Raw genomic sequence first — 20,423 nt, forward strand, 5'->3', positions numbered from 1 at the left:
TTTTTTTAGATTTTATTTATTTATTTGACAGAGAGATCGCAAGCAGGTAGAGAGGCAGGCAGAGAGAGAGGAGGAAGCAGGCTCCCTGCTGAGCAGAGAGCCCGATGAGGGGCTCGATCCCAGGACCCTGAGATCATGACCTGAGCCGAAGGCAGCGGCTTAACCCACTGAGCCACCCAGGCACCCATTGTGTGACTTCTTTTAAAAAATCTACTTCTAATGGGACTTTTGGAAAATTAAGTGCTCTTGGGATGAAAAATGTTATTGCATTTTTCAGCTGATCTTTAATGAGTAGTAAAGGGAAGAAAAGAATGGTATTAATAAATGCTTTTATAGGTCTGTAGATTTCTAAAATGTTCGCCAGCGTTATATGATTAATGTCTTAGAGTTATGACGATAGGCTTCTGATTGGATGTTAGCTCTGGAAGGTCATTACATGACTTTGTGGTTGTTTCTGTCTTATGTGTTTTAGGGGCCCCCTGGCCCTCGTGGAGACACAGGTCCTCCAGGCCCCCAGGGTCCTCCAGGTCCCCAGGGACCCAACGGACTCTCTATTCCGGGAGAACAAGTAAGCACAAGGGCTTTCTGTATTTCAATGAGGATTGTGGATTAAGTTGAAGTGGAATGTTTTTTACTGTATTTTGCCAAACTCAGATGTTTTCTGATAACTCAATAAGGTTAGTCATTGAGATAACTTCTTATGACTATAATTTCAGATATGTAAATTGTGTGTGTAATAATAGATAAATGTGTAGATAAAATTATTGCCACTAATTTGACCTTTAAAAAGTAATAGGTGATGCATAGGTTCTTCAGCATCCTGAAAGCTTTGAAATTACTTTCAGCCTTTGCAGCAGGAGGCTAATATTGATGACCTCAAGGCAAGGTTGCATTATTTATCTAGGTCATTACTTCCTTAAAAAAACAAAACAAAAACTTTTAGATAAAATGTTGACCTTTTGTTCCAAATGCGAATCTGAAGTTATAAAAGGTTTTTACCCTTTAAGACTCATATTTTATTTAACTAATACCATTTTTCTATGTCCTAGACAAAAAAATGCAGTAGAAGAATGATAACTGTACAGTTTAAAAATAAAAATAAAATAAATACTTTATATTTATTTATAAATATTTTATGTTTATTGTAAAATAAAATAAAATTTATTATCTGTTAAGATGCCTTACCAGATAATTTTTTTTTGGCACTTAGAGGAAAAATAATCAATATCAGATATAGCTAGAAATGAGATGTGGATGGATAGGGCTTTCTCCCTCAAAATTGTTGACTACATCTACTTTTAGCTTCTTCTGTTCAAAAGGGAGTTTTGGGGCTTTTTACCTGTCTTACTACTATTATTAAATTAACTAGCTTAAATTAATTCAACTTGGACTTTTAGCAAATGTCTTCTATCATGTAGTTATAAAGATCCAAATTATGTTACAATATAATTTTCATTGATTATCTTCCTATTAAAATGAGCACTTAATTAAATATATTAAATTAAAAGGTAGTTTTTTCCCTTCAAATTTTATTTATGTGAAAATCCCTTACGTTAAACTACGTCCTTTTAAAGTAATAAGTATATCATCCTATAATTATATTAAATTATCCTATAACAAGTGGAAATCAGAACACAACATTTGTAGTTTAAAAAAGTGAGCATCAATCCCCAAAATGATTTATTCACTCTACCTTCCGAAATGTGTTTATATTGGATTTATGAAATGATGGAGATTTCGGAAGTGACTCATGTCTTCCCCTTTCACTTCATCTCTGTAAAATGCCTGAGGACTGTTTTCCCACTGTTTCTCTAGGGGCGCCAGGGGATGAAAGGTGATGCTGGAGAGCCAGGACTTCCAGGCCGAACAGTGAGTTGTTCTTCAAGTTGCCTTTTCTTTCACTTGTCAGGTGCTGTTTGGAAAGTTGCCCTTGTAGTGCCCCAAAAGGTGAACTCAGGGGAAGCAGCAGAGTTGAAGACAGACTGTGGGCTTCCCACAATTTCCATTTCAGCCCCTGGTCTTTGTTGTCAAGTTTGTGCTGTTCAATTCAAGTGTCGGCTTCTTCATTTTTTTAAATTATTTTTATTAATATATAATGTATTATTTGCCTCAGGGGTACAGGTCTGTGAATTGTGAGGCTTACACATTTCACAGCACTCATCATAGCACATACCCTCCCCAATGTCCATAACCCAACCACCCTAACCCTAACCTCCCCACCTCCCAGCAACCCTCAGTTTGTTTTGTGAGATTAAGAGTCTCTTATGATTTGTCTCCCTCTGCATCCCATCTTGTTTCATTTTTTCCTTCCCTATCCCCCATAAGCCCCCCACCCTACCTCTCAAATCAGGTGTTGTCTTCTTGACAATCATTTATTATATGTCTGGCACTGTGCTTAGTTCTGGTTTTCTGTTGCTTTTTGAAGCCCCCTGAAAATTTTTTTTTAAGATTTTATCTATTTATTTGAGAGAGAGAACAGGAAGAGGGCCAAGGAAGAGGGAGCAGCAGACTCCCCACTGAGCAGGGAGCCTGATGCAGGGCTCTCCATCCCAGGACTCTGAGATCATGACCCAAGTTGAAGGTAGACACTTAACCAACTGAGTGACCCAGGCACCACCACCCCATGAAATTTTTTTCAAGCATTTTGAAAAATAAAAGTGTCTTTTCCCACATAGGAACTAATTTACAGCATTTAACTTGTTTGTTTCCTTTTATGTAGGGAACCCCAGGATTACCTGGCCCACCAGGACCAATGGGACCTCCAGGAGATAGAGTAAGTTTTCTTGGGCTGGCTCTGATGATGTTGAATAGGACATCACATTGTCGCCTATTAATTAAAAATCCTCCACAATTCAGTTTGCATGGCTGGAGATGTAGGACCCACAGATCCTGTGGAAGACTGAAAAACTAGTATCAGTGACCACCTGACACCATATCAATCAATGAAACAAAATGGTGGGACTTTCGGCAGGTCCTTGAAATTTTCATTTTGGGAATTTTAGAAAAACTTATCCTATTCAGAAAAAAGTTCATAAAAGGAGTTTTAGCCTATTATAAGGAGATTCAAGAATCCTAACAAATGCTTTTAAATCATAAGATTAAGTTCTTTTTATGAGGCAGCTTTTATGTAACTCTGAGAGTAGTTTTAATTTTCATGGCATTTTCTCTGAAGTCAGGACATCTTTTCTAACACCTGTGGAATTCAAATTCCACTTTTAAACCTTAGGATGGGACAGACAACTGTCTTAATAGGAATTTTGCTTCTTTGCGGCAGCTTTCAAGTTTCTCTTGATTTATGATGGAATCAGTGTAGGAAACCTCATCTTTTCTAGGACAAGTAATAAGAAGCACAGTGGACATATCTTCTGTGTTCTAGTCAACATTACAGGATCATTTGGTTTCATAGGAAACGATGAATACTTTAATAACAGATTTTAGTGTCACTCAGAACCAAGGAACTGTTGACTTTTCAGTATCTTAGGGTTCAGACAACAACCTGGAGTAGTCTATATTCTGACTAATCAAGTTAAAGCTTGTGATTAGCAGCAGGATCTGAGAGAGCTGACACTAAAATAGCTATTGCTAACACACTGATTTTTTAACCTTAATACCTCTAAGACACCAGGCAGAAGAGGAGGGTAATTCAGTGGGAGCAAAGATTTGCCCAGATAATACTGAAAGGTGGATGATATGCCAGTGAACTTTATTTGCCTACTTTTGAGTTTGAGAGAGAGAGAGGTCAGAGAGAAAACTGTGTTCTTTGGAAATCTGTGACCTGGAGAGGTACTTATATGATACATTCTTCTGACTCTTTTGAGACTGGTACTTCAGTTTTTTTTTTTAATTCTTACTTTATTATAAAAGACAATAGTAAGATTTCAGAGGTGACAAGTTGGTCTATTCAATTAGAGGACAAAACCAAAAATACTGCAATTAAGTGATGATGGGCTGACTCACTTGGTGCTTTTATTGAGGAAGTCTTGTTGTACCCATCACGTCCAGCCTACAGATACGGTGGGTAGCCAGTGATGTCCCATCAACAGGTTCTTCCTGAACTGGTGATCAGGCAGCCTTTGCCACCATCGCTGCCTCTCTGAAAAAAAAATGAGGGAATGGGAAGGTTCTATGCTTTTCTGCTTTTTCACTCTCAGACTCTAATCTGTGAATCCAACTTTGTAGTGAGGCCCCCCAGATCTCCCAGGTTGAGAGTGAGGACACTTTTCAGGAAACCATTCCCCTCTTTCTCACTCAGCCTTGTTCACCTACCCACCACTTAGTTTTCTACCATGAATACTGAAAGTAGGATGCACAGCTGATAGGATATAATCAACTTTGGAAAGTTAGATAGACTTTGATATAGGCATTGTGTCTGAAAAGGAATGAAAAGAAAAGAAAGAAAAGAAAGAAAAGAAAAAAAGAACAGAAAAGAAAGAAAGAAAGAAAGAAAAATAAAGGAAGAAAGAAAAGAAAAGAAAATAATAGAAAAACTTGAAGTCTGTGGTGAAAGAGAAGAGAAGAAGCTCAAGAGAGCAAGCCCAAAGACCACAGTGAGGAAGGAAGAAGACTTGTTACCAAGAAGGAGTTGGTAGGAATTGGATACGTGGATTGTCTCCAGCAGAGATGATTTGCAAAATGAGGCAGAGCTTTGGCAACGGGACCGTTAGAAAGAAACAAAAAGGAGAAGGGAGTTGGGGGAAATTGGAGGGGGGAAAAAGCTATGAGAGACTATGGACTCTGAGAAACAAACTGAGGGTTTTGGAGGGGAGAGGAGTGGGGGGTTGGGTGAGCCTGGTGGGGGGTATTAAGGAGGACAATTATTGCATGGAGCACTGGATGTGGTGCATAAACAATGAATTTTGGAACACTGAAAAAATTAAATTTAAAAAAAAGAAAGAAACAAAAGAACTGCATGTATAGATATCTAGTACATGTGTATCTATGAAAGCAGCCATGGGTCTTCTTAGCCAGCCTCAAATAGGGGGAAGCAGCAATAACTACTGTGGCTTTGAAAGTGGAGAATAAAATAAAATTATAGCACAGAGTCCTACAGATGGCTCAGGGGGGCAGACCTTCTGAGGACGTCAGAATGAGATCCTTTTCACCCCCAACTTAGATATATGTTTCTTCTAAAAGAAAGTGGTTGATCTGACCTAAATGTTCATGAACAGATAATATATATATGGTTCAGCCTTAAAAAAACAAGAAAATCCTGTCATGTGCAACAACATGGATTAAACTCAAATTTGGAGGACATTATGGTAAGTGAAATAAGCCAAGAACAGAAAGAGAAATACTACATGATCTCACTTAGGTATGGGATCTAAAAAAAGTTGAACTCATGGAGACAAAAAGTAGAATGGTGGTGGCCGTGGGCAGGGGTGAAGGGAAATGGAGAGATGTTGGTTAAAGCTACGGTGTTGCAGTTGTTAGGTAGGATGCATGAGCTTTGGAGAGCTAAGGCACAGCATGGTGGCTATAGTAAATAACACTACATAGTATACTTGAAATTTGCTAATAGAGTAGATCTTTAAATGTTCTCCTTGTACTCAAGAAATGATAACTGTGTGAGGTGGCTATACGTCAATCATCTTGGTTGCAGTAATCATTTCACAGTGTATGCATACACCAGAACATCATGCCGTGTACACCATAAACACATACAACTTTTATTTGTCAATTACACTTCAATAAAGCTTGGCGGGGGGAAGAAAATGGTTGATCAGGAAGTTCTTTAGCTGACTGAAGAGGATTATTTGGAAATAAAATACTCAACTAAACAAACAAAAGAGTGTCCTATAGACGCTGGAGAAATTTAGATGGGAGAAATGCCATTTGAACTGCTAAGCAATACCACCAGAGCCTTTTTCTTCTTCAGTGGCTCTCAGAAGCAATGGTGATGTTATATCAGATGAACCTGGAGTCTGTTTTTTGTTAAGCAGCCCTGGATCTCCCTGAAAACAGTCTGAAATCTTTATCTGTTTAAGTTTCTGGGGGAAAAAACAAAAATTGAGAGGGGCTGGTGGTGGCGGAATATTTCTAACACAGTTTTATAGAAATAATTGAAACGTCCTCTGGTGTAAAATCAATGGAAGCATGGATACTGAAGGCAGGCAGCTATCCAAATGCTCTTGATTTTTGCTAGAATCCAAAAATATGGATGAAATTATCACTCTTATTCCCTGCAGAAAATGAGACAAAAATCTCCTTTGACAGAGGAATGCAAGAACTATAAAAAAGACCTGACTCCGAAGTCCTCTGCTGAATTTCAGAGCTCTCGCTGTTGGAATGAATGCTAACTGGGTAGCAGAGTGACTCATTCTGGGCAGAGGTCATCTGGCACTTGGACGGAGGCAGGTCCTGAGAGCCTGCAGGGCGGGTGGGGTGCTGTGGGGGCACATCTCTCCTCCCAGGCAACCTGACACCCATGGGGATATGGCCTTCTGTGCCAGATGAGGAGAGACAAACCACTAAAACGATTAGCTGAGGATCTGAGGATTTTCTTTCCAGTGGAAGACAGTTAAGACAACTTCACACATTTCCAAGGTCTAAAAGAGAAATGCCCTAGGGGTGGAGTCATCACTGGCCCTACCCTTGGCTGTCTGGCCATTCATTGTTCAGGAAGGAGGGAGTTTTTTTACTCAAGTGGTTGGCCTTTCCTTCGTCTTTTATGATACCATGAATTTTGGGCAGCAACATTTCCTTTCCTTCCACTTTAATTCTTTCTGGGCTAGTTTGTGGACATTGATGTTTCAGTAGAAAGGGTTAGCCTTGCTCTAGGCTTCGTCACACTCGTACCCAAGCGAAAGCTAACATCTTTATAAAAGGAGTCTACCTTCTTCAAAGAAGACTCTTAAAATGACTTTATTTATACTGTGTATTTAAATAAATATAGAAATTACTCAGTTAAAGGCATAGCATAAATTGGAAATCTTTTTGGGGGGAGTATATTTGTTTTCATATTGGAAGTTTACTTGCTGTTGGGTACTTCACTCTTAGTCATCTTTTTAATGTCTTTCCTTTTCACTCAGTCATTTTTTCACTAATCCATCATTAATTTTATGTTTATAATAGGGCTTTACTGGAAAAGATGGTGCAATGGGACCCAGGGGCCCCCCCGGGCCACCGGTAAGAACTGAATGGATTATATTTTTGTCTCCCCACCTCACAGCCCCTACCCCAGTTGGTAGGGAAAAACGTAACCTGGCCTTTGAGGCACATTCCATCAGTGCTGTGGGTACACTGTCAAGGGAGCTGTTGGTTTTGTTTTCCTAAATCAAAATGGGCTACTGAAAACAGATGTGTTAAAATACAGAGTTTTTCTTTTTAATCAAGTTGTATTTGGAAAAATAGAAAAATACCCCTAACTAACTTGGCCACTGGCTGGTTGGTACTCCCATTCCTTCCAATCCCATGTTGAGTGGTAGGGTTTTAAGACCTTACTGATTACTTTCTGTTCTAAAATTTGAGAATCTATGGTCTGTCACATTTCAATTTTATTGATATTTATTGCTGAGCACTATTGGTCATTCTGAGGAAATAAGTTTCATCCAAGTAGGTCTTCCAATTAAGATCTTTGGGGAAAATACCGAAGCGAATGATTTGGAAAGTTATCATCTATATACTTGTGTGTGGGTGAGATCCTAATGAACTTCTGTGAAGTGCTGAGTGTTCTTCATGTCTGATGGGAAGAGATGATGATTTGAGTGTTATGTGTTAAAATAATGTTATTATTCATGTTTAATATATATGTTCTCAGGTAGAGGAGAGTGTAAATGTATAGTAAACTTGCATTTTAAATATTTACTATGGAGCTTACTTAATATTTGCATAATTGACAAAGGATTAACTGTCCTACAAAGTTTGATGATTCCCTTTTAAGGAAATTTGGGGCTCCAGAACAGAAAGTATTAGTTAGGAGGTATTATAAATATTCTATGAAAAATATGGCTAAGACTTTCAAAGCTGTGTTAAAAGCAACAGGGAGAAATTCTTATGGTTTGGATGGGATGAGGGGTGCTGACATGATAGAAGAAAATGGAAGTGTAGAGAAGGCACCAAAAAAAAAAAGTGAATGTGTGGGCGGAGAGCAGGACTCCCAGGAACAAGGGTTCCTGGGATTTAGCACAAACCCAGCTACTTTCTTGATTTCTTCCCCAACCGTAGTTTTCACTCCTATCTTTTGATGGGTTCTCTAGTTTTGCAACAGAGATAAACTGAAAAACAGGGATTGCTTTCTGCATATTCATTTAGTAACCAATCTACTAGAACCACAGTCTGTGAACTGTGAAACTGTGTGTATTTACAGATTTTCTCCAAATGGTCCTAAAGTATGTTTGAGAACTATCCACTCCATAAGACTGAGAATTATCAAGATTTTCTTTTTCCTTCATGCTATCTTGAAATTTGGTTTTACTCTTCCCTGTTGCATGCTGTTTCTGTGAAAGGCTTATAAAGCTGGCCATGTTGGCTAGTTTACTTGAGATGAGATTTTTCTTTCATCATCTGCTTCTTTTTCTTGGCTTGGCCCATGTGTTGCAGGGAAGCCCAGGCTCCCCAGGCGTCACAGGACCGAGCGGGAAACCAGGAAAACCCGGAGACCACGGCAGACCCGTAAGTGGACAGATTGCATGTTGTGAGTCCTTTTCCCTGTGGCCATAAATAGAGAGGATGCTGCAAGGCTTTGACCTGATTATGTTACCCCTGCTGTAATGGGTTTGAAGCATTTGTTGAAACTCTGCTAAACCCCTGGATTTCACTTGGTACCAGTTCTAAAGTTTTCTCTCTGAGTTATAATATTCGGGGATGAAAATTGTGGTCATAGAGTTTCTTTAAAAGGAGAATGGGATTTTGAGCCAAGGCACATATTTTTGCACTGTATAAACACTCGAAGCTGGATCAGCAGAATGATGCTTTTATTTAGGGGTGGTGTGCTGCTTAAGATAGAAAATACGTGGTGATGGTTCTTGGCACCTCAGTCCCATCCGGAGTTTACAGAGGTTAACCCTTCATGAAATTCATCCAGCCACGCCTTCCCTCATTTCCCTTTCATCGAGGATGCTAGAACAGTAGTCCCAGGTTTAAAAGGATTTTTCTAATCCACTACTTTACTTTTTTATGGGGCCCTTTCTTTCAGCCAGATGGTTTGGTTAAAATAATAGTTAAGATGGCATCGTGTGGATCTGGTGTTTTCAAGTTAGTCCCTCCAAAACTGAATGTGAAGTGCCTAAAATTACAAATCCAGAAGTATTTGCAATCACTGTTGAGCATCATCTTCTTCTTTAGAGCCTTTTTCTTCTTTATAAGTATGAAGTGTGAAAATATTTTTAGCAGTTTGTCTGAATTGAATTCTAAGAGCTAAAAGTTCATGTCGAAGATAATGAAGTCCAACTATTAGCAATGACACAAATCCATCAGGGCTGTTCTCTGGACAGAACTCTTTTTTTTTTTTTTTTAAGTATTGTCCAAGTCATATAAATCCCAAGCTCAAAAACTGTTTAATGTCAAAAAAACTTAGGGTAGAATCTTTATGTGACAGGACCTGTCTTCCCTGTTTACATAAAATTAAGCAAAGAGCATAAAGATGAAAGGACTCCTGATACACTTTATAATCTGTGAGTACCCCAGCAGATGCCTTTATTACTCTCTTTTCCTCAACGAATCACAGAAAAAACTTCACAAGAGCAGTTTAAAGCACATGGAACTTTTCTACCCATTCACAATTCTGTTTCATTAGAGTTTGACTGAAATGGAGTCTCACGTAAGAATCTACCTGATGTAATTGATGGCTGGAGCTAGAAACGTAAAAGAAACTTCTGCTCCCTTTACTTGAAATGTGATCTCTAGATATTGGCAATAAAGATGATTTCTACAAATCATATATACTAGAACAATCTCAGAGTGGCAGTAAATCACACACACACACACACACACACACACACACACACACACACACCAGGAACAATCTCAAAGTAGCAGTAAATGTAGGAGGAAAAAATTCCTTGCAATTTACGGAAGGCTCCAAACCGAGTCATAATGTTTCCGTAAGAGTCTAATATTTTTGGCAAAGGGAGCACTAAACTCCATTTCTTATTATAATCTGGTAACATTTATTTGGACCTTATCCACTTTTTTTCTCCCTTTATTTTCCTCATCCTTCAAAGGGGGAAAATTGCTCCTTCTTTTCTTCTCTTTTCTGAACTTCCCTTAATTTCTAAAACTAAAACTAGTAGATGGGTGTATAAAGGTCTTAGCAAAGAGCTTGGTTCAATCACTGTTAGCTCATGTCATTAGCTATGGTCACCAGTTGGTATGTTTTTGCTAACCTGTAACACACGGTGCTGTGTAGAGGATGTTTTAAGGAACTGCTTGTGAAATTTCTGCAGTCATTTATTCAACACCTGTTCAGTGCCTAAATGTGTTAGTCTGTGTTCCAGGGTCTGGAGATAAAACAAAGTCTGTGTAAACAAGACAAAGTCCTGGTCTTCACGGAGATTCTTCTAGTGGGGGATATAGACCAAAAATGTGTAATATATAGTGTTCTATATATAGAACACTATAGTTTCTGGTGGTGTTGAATAATATGAAGAAAAAGGAAATGGAGTAAGGGGTCAGGGAGTAGTTGTGATAATGAGAAGGTGGCTATAGTAGTCAGGGAGCCTCTTTGAGGAGGTGACATTGTAGTGCTGTGAGGGAGGAAACTGAGGATCTGTGGGAAGAAGATCCCAGGTATGAACAAAAGCCCCGAGTGAGGAACGAGTCTGGCGAGTGAAGGAACAGCAGAGAGGCCTGCGTACCCTAAGTGAAGCGTATTGAAGGGGAGAGGGATGATAGGTGAGGTCAGAGAGCTGGGCAAGGTGATCGTGTGGACAATAGTCGATGATATAGAATTCTTATTTCATGCTAAGTGTGATGGGGAGCCCTTAGAGGCAAAGAAGTGACATAATCTTATTTCCCTTTTAAAGATATCACTCTGGCTTCTGTGTGGAAAACAGACTCTACAGGGGCAAAATGGGAAAACAGGAAGACCAGGAAGATAGTGGAGTTGTTGAGGCAAAATTCTCGGAGGTTGTAAGAAGTGGTTTGGTGTGGGATGTTATCGGAGTATCGGGTTTGCCGGTGGTTTGAATGTTCCTTCCATGATCACATTTGGCAGCCTAGAAACACATTACGGAAAGACAAAAACTTCTTGCCTTTAGAGAACTTTTTTTAAGATCCTCTTCTGGCCAGTGAGAGGCTTGACCGAGGAGGACAAATACTCTGTCCTGCGTTTCGATTTGGGACCACCGTTTGGATTGAGTTATTTAGTAAGAGAGGCGCATGGTTCCTTTTATACTCAATGCACATGCGCACACAATAATTGGAGGAAGTGAGAGATGTATATTTAGTTAGGAAATTGACAAAAAGCCCCCCGGTTCTTACTAGAACTGAACCCGGATTAATCTCACGGATGAGCTACAATAAGAAGCTGAGCTACCCAGCCATGGTGATGTAAAGGAAAGCATAATGGTACCAAAGGCAGTTTCTCATCCATATTTTAGTTCCAGGCTTATACTGTGAAGAGCATCATAAATGTATGCAGAGCACGTAACTTCTAAATGTGTGATCATAAAATTCCCATTTAATGGGGCACCTGGGTGGCTCAGTGGGTTAAGCCTCTGCCTTGGGCTCAGATAATGATCCCAGGGTCCTGAGATCGAGTCCTGCATCGAACTCTCTGCTCAGGGGGGCCTGATTCTGCCTGTCTCTCTGCCTACTTGTGATCTCTCTCTCTGTTAAAAAACTAAAAAGATAAAAAAATAAATAAAATTCACATCTTAGCACTAATTTGGAGGCTATGTGCTCTGAGAGAGACAGAGAGACAGGGAAAGACAGAAAGTTTCCTTTTTACAGACAGGCAAATTGCAAGCAACATGGATAGAAAGTTGCTGTGTCATTTTGCTAATCTGTTAGAAAGCAGACCTTGATGTCTTTCATCATGTGCCTTCATGAATCATTTTAGATCATGCTTGTCAACTTCTAATCTATGAAATTACTATATTTCAGGGTCCATCTGGGTTGAAAGGAGAGAAAGGCGATAGAGTATGTATTTCTTAAAATCTGATTTACATTTATTTTGTGTGTTAAACATTGAAGTCTGAAACTATAGAAATAATATGCTAATGATTCTCATTGATTTAATTAACAAGGGAGACATCGCTTCCCAGAACATGATGCGAGCAGTTGCAAGACAAGTCTGTGAACAACTGATAAGTGGTAACATTTCTTTTCATTTTTAATGTATGAATGGTTTTTAAATTTATTGCAGGAAAATGCAGAGTTGAGTCATAAAGTTTCTAAGATATATGTTTCTATTTCATTTTGATGATCTCGTATTTTTATACGTTCTCAGTTTTGGATCTCGTTAGATAAAACTAGTGATATTTTAATGATTGTCATGAAGATAAAGTAAGAACCCAGAATAAAATAATCGCCTGTTATCCTATACTTGATCTGATGCAAAATCATATTTTGAAAGGGCTTTTCAATTTCCTTATTAGGATTTTCAGTGATCTTCATCTGGGTATATGTAGAAGCAACAGACATTGGATTTTCAAAATTATAAACTTTAAGTTATTCTATGGCTTTAAGGAAGGAGGCCCATCAAGATTAATTTGATCACAGAAAATACATTTTGGTGGGGACCTTTTTATTGCCTCCTTATTTTTCAGACTCTTTCTTCTTATTCTATGAAGCCTACCGAGTAGTAAAGTTCAGTGCCCACAAACCAAGTATGGTCTTAAACTCAAGGTTTCCTGTTTCAGGAGTCTTAACAGTGTTTCTTCAGGTCTCATCCCGAGGAACACCTGCTTTAGAATCACCTTGTTAAAAACGAGTGCTCCTGGGCCACCCTAAACATAGCAAATCACTGTCTTTGGACACGAGGCCCAGAAATCTGTATTTTTCAAAGGATCCCACAGTCGATTCCAACTGATACCACAGCCTATCATTCTTAGACACACACAAAAATGGTATACTTCCTTACTTTAAGAAAGGTTCTCTTTTGAGTGACACCATCTGGCAAACCCCAGGGCTTTACAACAGAGGTGTATTAAACTTTCACAACTCTTTTATGGTTTGTAGTAATGCTGTGGCTTACTGCTCAGTCTTTTGTGGAGACAGTTGTTTATTGGGGATCATTTTGTTTTGGATGGCTGGAGTGTTCTTTTTAGGCTTCTAATTAGAATGTGTCCTGGAGGGGGAGGAATGGAGATGGATTGCACTAGACCCTAAGAGAAAAGAGTTTCACCATCTCAATCCCTTCTCTACTGGGTTTCTTATTAACAAGACTTCTTTCTGTTTGTAGGTCAGATGAGCAGATTCAATCAGATGCTGAATCAGATTCCAAATGATTATCACTCCAGTCGCAACCAACCGGGCCCACCTGGTCCCCCAGGCCCCCCAGGCAATGCGGGAGCCAGAGGTGAACCAGGACCTGGGGGGCGACCAGGCTTTCCTGGCACACCAGGGATGCAGGGACCCCCGGGTGAACGAGGTGGGTGTCTCCGGCTGCTACGCAGGGATAAAGGAAGGAAGTTTGCAAGTGTTGGATCTGGGTCAGGTTGAAAAGCATGTGGAAGACTGAACTTGGCAAACTGCTTTAACTATTCTTGTTTGGACAGCCCGGTAAGAGCTGTGTGTCCATGAACCTGTCTTTTCATTAAGGCAGCCCCAGGCCATCGAGATCTGTATCAAAGAACACAGGAAGATTTTGTCAGGAGATCTCAGCAAAGATAATGCTATGTACTGATGGTTGTTGTCATTGTTGATGGAAGAAACCGTATTCTGGCAAACTCACTCAGACACTAAAATCTGATTAATTATTGTGACTACCAAGAGTTGGGCTCCAACTGAATGTACTTAAGCAGCCCTACAGTTTTAGATCTAAACTCTTCTGGTGCCTTTATTCAGGGCCTGGCACCGGTCTTACGTGTTTGTTTGGCTTTAATTTCATAGTAGATAAGTGTCATTGAAGGAAAAAGAAGAAAAATAGGATTATTTGATTCCAGATGTTTCAGGACTCTGGTGTTCGCTTTTGTTAAAGCAGCAGTTAATATTCCGGAGAAGATTCAGATACTTTGGTAATTCATACGGTTTGGATGCTGTGTGGTAGGGCTACTGAAGATAAGATACCTTTAAGATGTTTCTCAATGAGTTGTAACTCTTCATTCAAGATTCCTGTTCTTAATTACTGTTTCTAAAAAAAATATATTAGACATGTTTGTGTTCTTCAAATAATTTTTCCCCTGATTCATGGCCAGATTTGTTTCTTGGCCATGAATCTGGAATTACCCAAATGTCTAGAAAGAATTTGGCTTCAAGAGTGAACTTCTGTGAAAAATTGGGTCCTGCTTTCACTAAAAGAAGTGAATTACTTGAATTAAGCATTATCAGTTAAGATGAAAACTACATGTTTCCCGATAATTTTCTCCCTTTGCTTTTTCTTTTTGTCCTCACTTAGGGTTGCCGGGAGAGAAAGGTGAAAGGGGTATTGGGTCTCCAGGACCTCGAGGGCTGCCTGGCCCCCCAGGTACGTGTGCCCGGGCATCAAATACGTAAACAGCAGAAACACTGGGAGAGCGTACAACCCCAGGAGGTTGATTCACAATCTCATCCTCTTCACTTCAGTCAGGCCTGTCACCATGAATGTATTTTAGCAGGAAGTTCAGCTTGGATAACCTTCTCATTTTTGTGTTCTCTTTGTTCAAAAAACTGTTTGAGTGCGTTCCATTAAGCCTTCACTGTAACTTTAACATATGAGGGTATGAGTTTTAGTGACACAGAGGGTTGCTGTTTTTGTTTTTATGGAATTCCTATTTGTTTTGTTTGGCCCCATGGCTTTTCAGGATGGTGTTATTTCCTGTTTCTTCTGGTATTGTTCAAGAGGTTGCTAGCAGACAGAAAATACATTCTTATTAAAAAGCGTGACACATTGCAAGATTTCATTCACAGTTTCTTTATTGATGTTCTGGAAGGAAATAATAGTCATCCAGTTGTTTTATGCATTTTGTTTCCTAGACTGAAAATGAATTTTTGTTTTTCTTCATTGTAAGGCCCACGAGACCCTTGAAGGGTCCATAAGGTCAGCTCTAGTAGTTACATCTTTACGTTTATGTTAACCGTAAATAAGTACAAGATCCAGAAATAACATCCCTCTGCATAGTCTGGAGGTGTGGAGCAGGCACTCCCATGTCTTCCTGGCAGTCTGATGTGGCTAATATATCCATTTTCTTCAGAGAGTTTTATCTCTGTAGGAGTGGGAGCCATTTGGGGAACTCATTGATAGCTTTAGTTTGGCTTAATTCAGTTTTCTTTGAATAAAATGGTTAAAGCGGTTACCTCTCTGTCATTAACTCTTGGTGGATCATTGGTAAGAAAGTTCCACACTTTGGTTCATACCGGTGATCTCTTAAGGAAATATTTTCTTACCATACTCTAGTGTGTCATATAGTTTTGAGAATTGTTGATTGCCTCAGGAAATGTATTTAACAAAAGGGGAAATCTTTGTTTTAACCCCGTACTAGGTCCACAGGGAGAATCCAGAACAGGTCCACCAGGGTCCACAGGATCAAGAGGTCCCCCTGGTCCCCCGGGTCGTCCTGGAAACTCAGGTATCCGAGGCCCCCCAGGTCCTCCTGGATACTGTGACTCGTCGCAGTGTGCCAGCATTCCATACAACGGACAAGGATATCCAGGTATGTTGTTGCCAGTATAGGAACCCAAATTCACTCGAATTAAGAACCTTTATGGAAATCAAGTTCCCTAGGATTGAAGGAAGGTTGATTTGGGGATTTCTTGAAGATATCAACTCTTTCAGTTACGTATTTTGATTATGTAGTAACATTGTTCTCTCTCAAAGCATAAAACATTACTTCATTGTTAGGAGTTGAGTAATTATTTGCATTGCTCTTCCTTCCTATATTTCTACATTTGCCAAATCACATCGTAAACCTCTCCTTAATTTCTTTTGGGAGTTCAGAGAATGCTATCAAATGACTTTTTTTTTTTTTAACCTAAAGATTGGGAACAGGGATTTGTTGAATATAATTTTAGAATATCAAGAGTACATACTAAAAAATTGTTTTGGGAATCCAATGTTTAGGCAAACCACTTGATAACATGGTGCAGACAACTGAAAATAATTCACTGTCTCATGCTGTCCATAGTATTAACGTGCATAAAATCTGGGATTTGAGTTTTTCAAAGAGTTGGTAGTGCAGATCTAGTGTTTGACCATTACAGAGGCCAGTTCGCTTGTGCCTGCTTTTGGGGTTGTGGGGACAGGAGAGATTATATTGATCTGGGAATAAAAAAATTATTGTTTTGATCAGTGGAGACCTTTTCATCAGCGCACCCTCAAGCATCTTGCAAGTTTTAAAAATGATACCGCTGTTTGATATGGTTGGCTACTAGCAAATAGTGCATGAGTAGTTGAATATCTAAATATCTATATATCTATATATTTATGTACTTACATATGACCAAAAATAAAAATGAATTTTAATGCAAATTTCTCATGCAACTCATTCACAAAATTACAGTTTAAGTCTTTATAAGATAAATTTAATTCCCTCTACCTTATGGTATGTATGAATAACTGAAAATATATGGATATATATATATATATATTTTAACCATTACATACTTAGATGGATGTGTATATATATTTTTTGCATAGTAATTCAACTTTTAAAAACTATCATCTTTGACCTGTTTCAGGTTCCGGCTAACAAATTTTCTAAGTCGCCAGTGCTGCTTACAGTTTGAATACATGAAAATCCTGTTTCTGAGATGTTTGCGCACGTGCTTATTAGGAAATGAGTCTGTATGGAAATCTCACCACAGATATGGTTAAAGAACCGGGTGGACATCATAAAGGAGGGCAGAGACTCTTTATACTAACTTGAATGAGACAAAAGCAGTGGTGTTAGTTTATAAGCTTGATGCATTTCAGTAATAATGTAGAAAAATATTATTAAAAAAAGAAAAAAAGTTCAAAATCACAACCACGAGGAGCCTCATTGTGAAAGAGGTGCATAATAAAACTACTAACCAGCGGAGGTTATGCTATTTTGAGGAAAACAATTAACCTGGTTCAAGAGAAATGTTTTATGTAAATAATAAACTAATTGTGGCTTGTAAATGATTTGTATGTGATCCTGTCCACTAAAATCACTTAACAATTCTACAATAAGCTTCTGCATCAAAGCCTGCTGCTTGCTCTGTGCCGAAATAACACCGAATGGAATCTCCTCATCTCTTGCCTGTTAGCCATGTGTCTAATTCAGGGCATGTGTCTTATTACTCTTATTTTTTGTACATGTACTCTCATTTGGTTTTGTAACTTGCAATTTTCAAACCAAAGTTTTACAGTCACTTTTTCTCTTCCTGTTTCACTGTAGTCACTGGTGTTCCTTTACCCCCGCCCCCCGCCCCCCGACTGTAACTCAGTCTGTGGGAGAGACGGCCACAGAAAATGTCATGTACTGTATATTACCTGGTCATAGTTGATTTTCGCAGTTCGGTTTCTAGGAGCCAATAAAACTTCCCCTTGCCTCCTCATCTTTCCAAATTGTTCTTTGAATTGAGGAGTTTGAACTCATGAACGGTTGCTTGGGGATTTGTGAAAATCCTACCTAGGTTTCTGCGTTTACAGTTCTTTGGCGCAGCCTCGGGCCCTTCCCAGGTACTAGTGCGATGATTGTATTCACTGCTGGATCCTTGAAGGTTCAAAAAAAAGTGCCATTTCATTATTTGATCATCACCAAATTCTCTCTGCAAATGGACGTAATCAGAATATTGTAACTTATCTATTTATAGCGATGAGATTAAGACTGGAGTGCCATCACCTCGGGTGATGAATTAGCTTTTGCTGTGTGTGTGCCTTCCAAATCATGCCATAACTGTAATGTTGAATCGGACAGAGCCCTACGTGCCCGAGGGCGGGGCCTACCCGCCCGAGCGCGAGCCCTTCATCGTGCCGGTGGAGCCGGAGCGGACGGCAGACGAGTATGAGGACTACCGCGCCGACGAGCCTGGCGACGAGCAGCCTCCCCACGGGCGCTGGCGGCGCGCCCTGCCCCGCGGCCCCCGGCAGTGAACCTGAGACCGCGCACCCAGCGGCCACTCTGGGGGGAGGTGTTGGGATTTTCATTTACAGGTCAGACAGAGCAGTGTACGTCTTATCTGCGATGTTTCTTCCGGCGTTGCTTCATCCAAGAGTACGCTTTCTGACTGTAGAGAACCTTGTTTCTGCAGGAAACCTAGCTCGCTGCACGCAGTCTTGTAGACATTTTTGCCTTTGCCCTTGAAATGCTTGCAAAATACTTTGCTCGCGAAAGCTGCAAGGGGAGAACGTGCCTTGTGCCTTCAGTTAGCACAAAGGGCAGCCTCAGTGAAACTCTTAGGTTAAGCAGTAAGTCCTGGAACCCAGAACTACTGTATATTTCCAGAGGGCAGTTCATCTTTTCCAATACTTGTTTGCAATTCAGTTACACCACGATTAAAGTAATTCCCCTCCTCAAACCAAAAAGGAGGAAAAAAACAACTCCATTGTAATTATTTATCTTCCTCTTCTATCTTCTGTTATGCATTAGGGCATAGAATGCTCTTATACATCTCCTTTAACAACCACAAACCTTAAGCCATGTAGCTGAAATTACTGTATCAACTGGATACAGTTCCATATTGCCTTAAACCTCCTTGTTTTAGACACACTAACATTTATGCCAAATTGCAGATTATTCTGCAGAGATGGAATTGCATGTTTGTGTTGTATATTTAGTATGAACTATTTTTTTCAGAACATAATGTTTCTTAGTTATCAAAAGCAGTTGGAAAATGTTTGCAAGACTATGAACATAGAATTGCTGCTTTTATATTTTAACTGCAGATTGTGAATTTCACTGCCTTATATTATTTATTTCTGAAACAAAAGAGGCATTTTTCAATAAAACTACTGAAAATTTGACGTGGTATGTTCTTTCTTTGAATGGCCTTTTGGAGTGTTCAGGCGGTTGTCACAACAAACAAGTTTATATCCTTGGATACGGTTACAAATCTTGCTAATACTATTAAATTATGCTAAATAACTTTAGATTTTTAATGATACGGTGAAGTCATAGAGAATGTTGAGAGCCTTAATAAAACTCAGCAGATTCCAAAGGCTTTATTGGGAATGTAGAGGATGTGTGGGTTGGTGGAAAAACAACGAGGTATCCTAGGAGACCCCAAACAACTAAATAATCTTTAACAACCCACATGATTTTGATTTAATCACCTTCCTATACCATATTTTACCCAATAACATGTTTAATGCAAAAAGGAAAATTCCTTAATGGAAATTTTTACATTTAGTTTTAAAAATGTAAAAATTTCCTTCTGCACTTTAGTGAATTCAGTAACTTCATTCTAAATAGCAAAGCAAACAACGTAAGTGTTGGTTTGAAAGAACCAACATCAACAGAAGGAGAGAGGTAGCAATAAAAAATTTGCTAGAGAGAAAATATTTGAGTTAAATACTTCCTGGAGACCAAGATCAAAAGGAAACGACATTAAAAGAATATATTGTGCTCAGGAAGTTTCTAGCACATAGTGATAAAATCATAGCATTCACAGGTAATCCCCCAGTACCTACATTTTATTTATTTATTTTTTATTACTATGTTCATTTAGCCAGCATATAGTAAGTACATCATTAGTTTTTGATGTAGTGTTCAATGATTCATTAGTTGTGTGTAACAAACCAATGGTCATCACCACACGTGCCCTCCTTAATACCCATCACCCAGTTACCCCATCCCCCACCCCGTCCCTTCTGTAACCTACATTTTTAAAGTTAGAAGAGACCACCAGGATCATTCCAGTTCAATTCTTTGCTTTATGGAAAGGAAACAGACTCAGCTAATTAGCATCAGAACAAAACCAAGACTGTAGGTCTTGTGGTTCTTAACTCAGTTTTACTACAAGATGCTCCTCTCTGCCCTCCTGGGAACACGTACTTTCTGGGCAGGAGCTTTCAAACCTTACAGTTCTATGAATTTATTCTGATGGATTTTCTGATTCATTTGTGTTTCTGATGCTCCTTAATGAAGAGCCCCTGTATCAGGAGATTGAAGACAGGTTCAGTTCCCTGTCACTGACCCAGCTGAGTCCCAAGACCACATAAGTTTGGGGCACAAAGGAATTCCATCTTCTCTCACTGGCTCAGTGTGGGTTTGAGTCTTGACATTGATGATGCACTGAATTAATTACCTGCTAGTCTGTGCTGGGAGAGGAGATGAGGGGTCAAGGCAGTTCTAACCAGGGTATAAGCACAAAATTAATATTTAGCTGAGATTATATGTTGTGGTTTTTATTTTCATAGTATATTTTTTCCTTAGGTTTGG

The 20,423-nt window shown here is 39.3% G+C and overlaps 1 protein-coding gene across 2 annotated transcripts in view; it reads left to right on the forward strand.

The window, feature by feature from the left end:
* Window positions 1-19,006, forward strand: part of LOC111152194 (collagen type XII alpha 1 chain) — a 120,215-nt gene extending 101,209 nt beyond the window's left edge. The window contains exons 56-66 of one of the 2 annotated variants that reach the window (XM_022510586.1): window positions 473-568; window positions 1,816-1,869; window positions 2,720-2,773; window positions 7,072-7,125; window positions 8,539-8,610; window positions 12,043-12,078; window positions 12,186-12,252; window positions 13,343-13,531; window positions 14,498-14,566; window positions 15,561-15,731; window positions 16,756-17,766. In XM_022510586.1, coding sequence (XP_022366294.1) covers window positions 473-568; window positions 1,816-1,869; window positions 2,720-2,773; window positions 7,072-7,125; window positions 8,539-8,610; window positions 12,043-12,078; window positions 12,186-12,252; window positions 13,343-13,531; window positions 14,498-14,566; window positions 15,561-15,731; window positions 16,756-16,766 — 873 coding nt within the window. In that variant the 3' untranslated portion in view covers window positions 16,767-17,766. Of the gene's footprint in view, window positions 1-472; window positions 569-1,815; window positions 1,870-2,719; window positions 2,774-7,071; window positions 7,126-8,538; window positions 8,611-12,042; window positions 12,079-12,185; window positions 12,253-13,342; window positions 13,532-14,497; window positions 14,567-15,560; window positions 15,732-16,755; window positions 17,767-17,960 lie in introns of those variants that run through there. The other variant, XM_022510585.1, reaches the window with a different exon arrangement.
* The last annotated feature ends 1,417 nt before the right edge of the window (window positions 19,007-20,423 follow it).

The sequence above is a fragment of the Enhydra lutris genome, unplaced genomic scaffold (genome assembly GCF_002288905.1).
Source record: "Enhydra lutris kenyoni isolate GAN:26980312 unplaced genomic scaffold, ASM228890v2 scaffoldscaffold28, whole genome shotgun sequence".
Classification (NCBI taxonomy): Eukaryota; Metazoa; Chordata; class Mammalia; order Carnivora; family Mustelidae; genus Enhydra; species Enhydra lutris.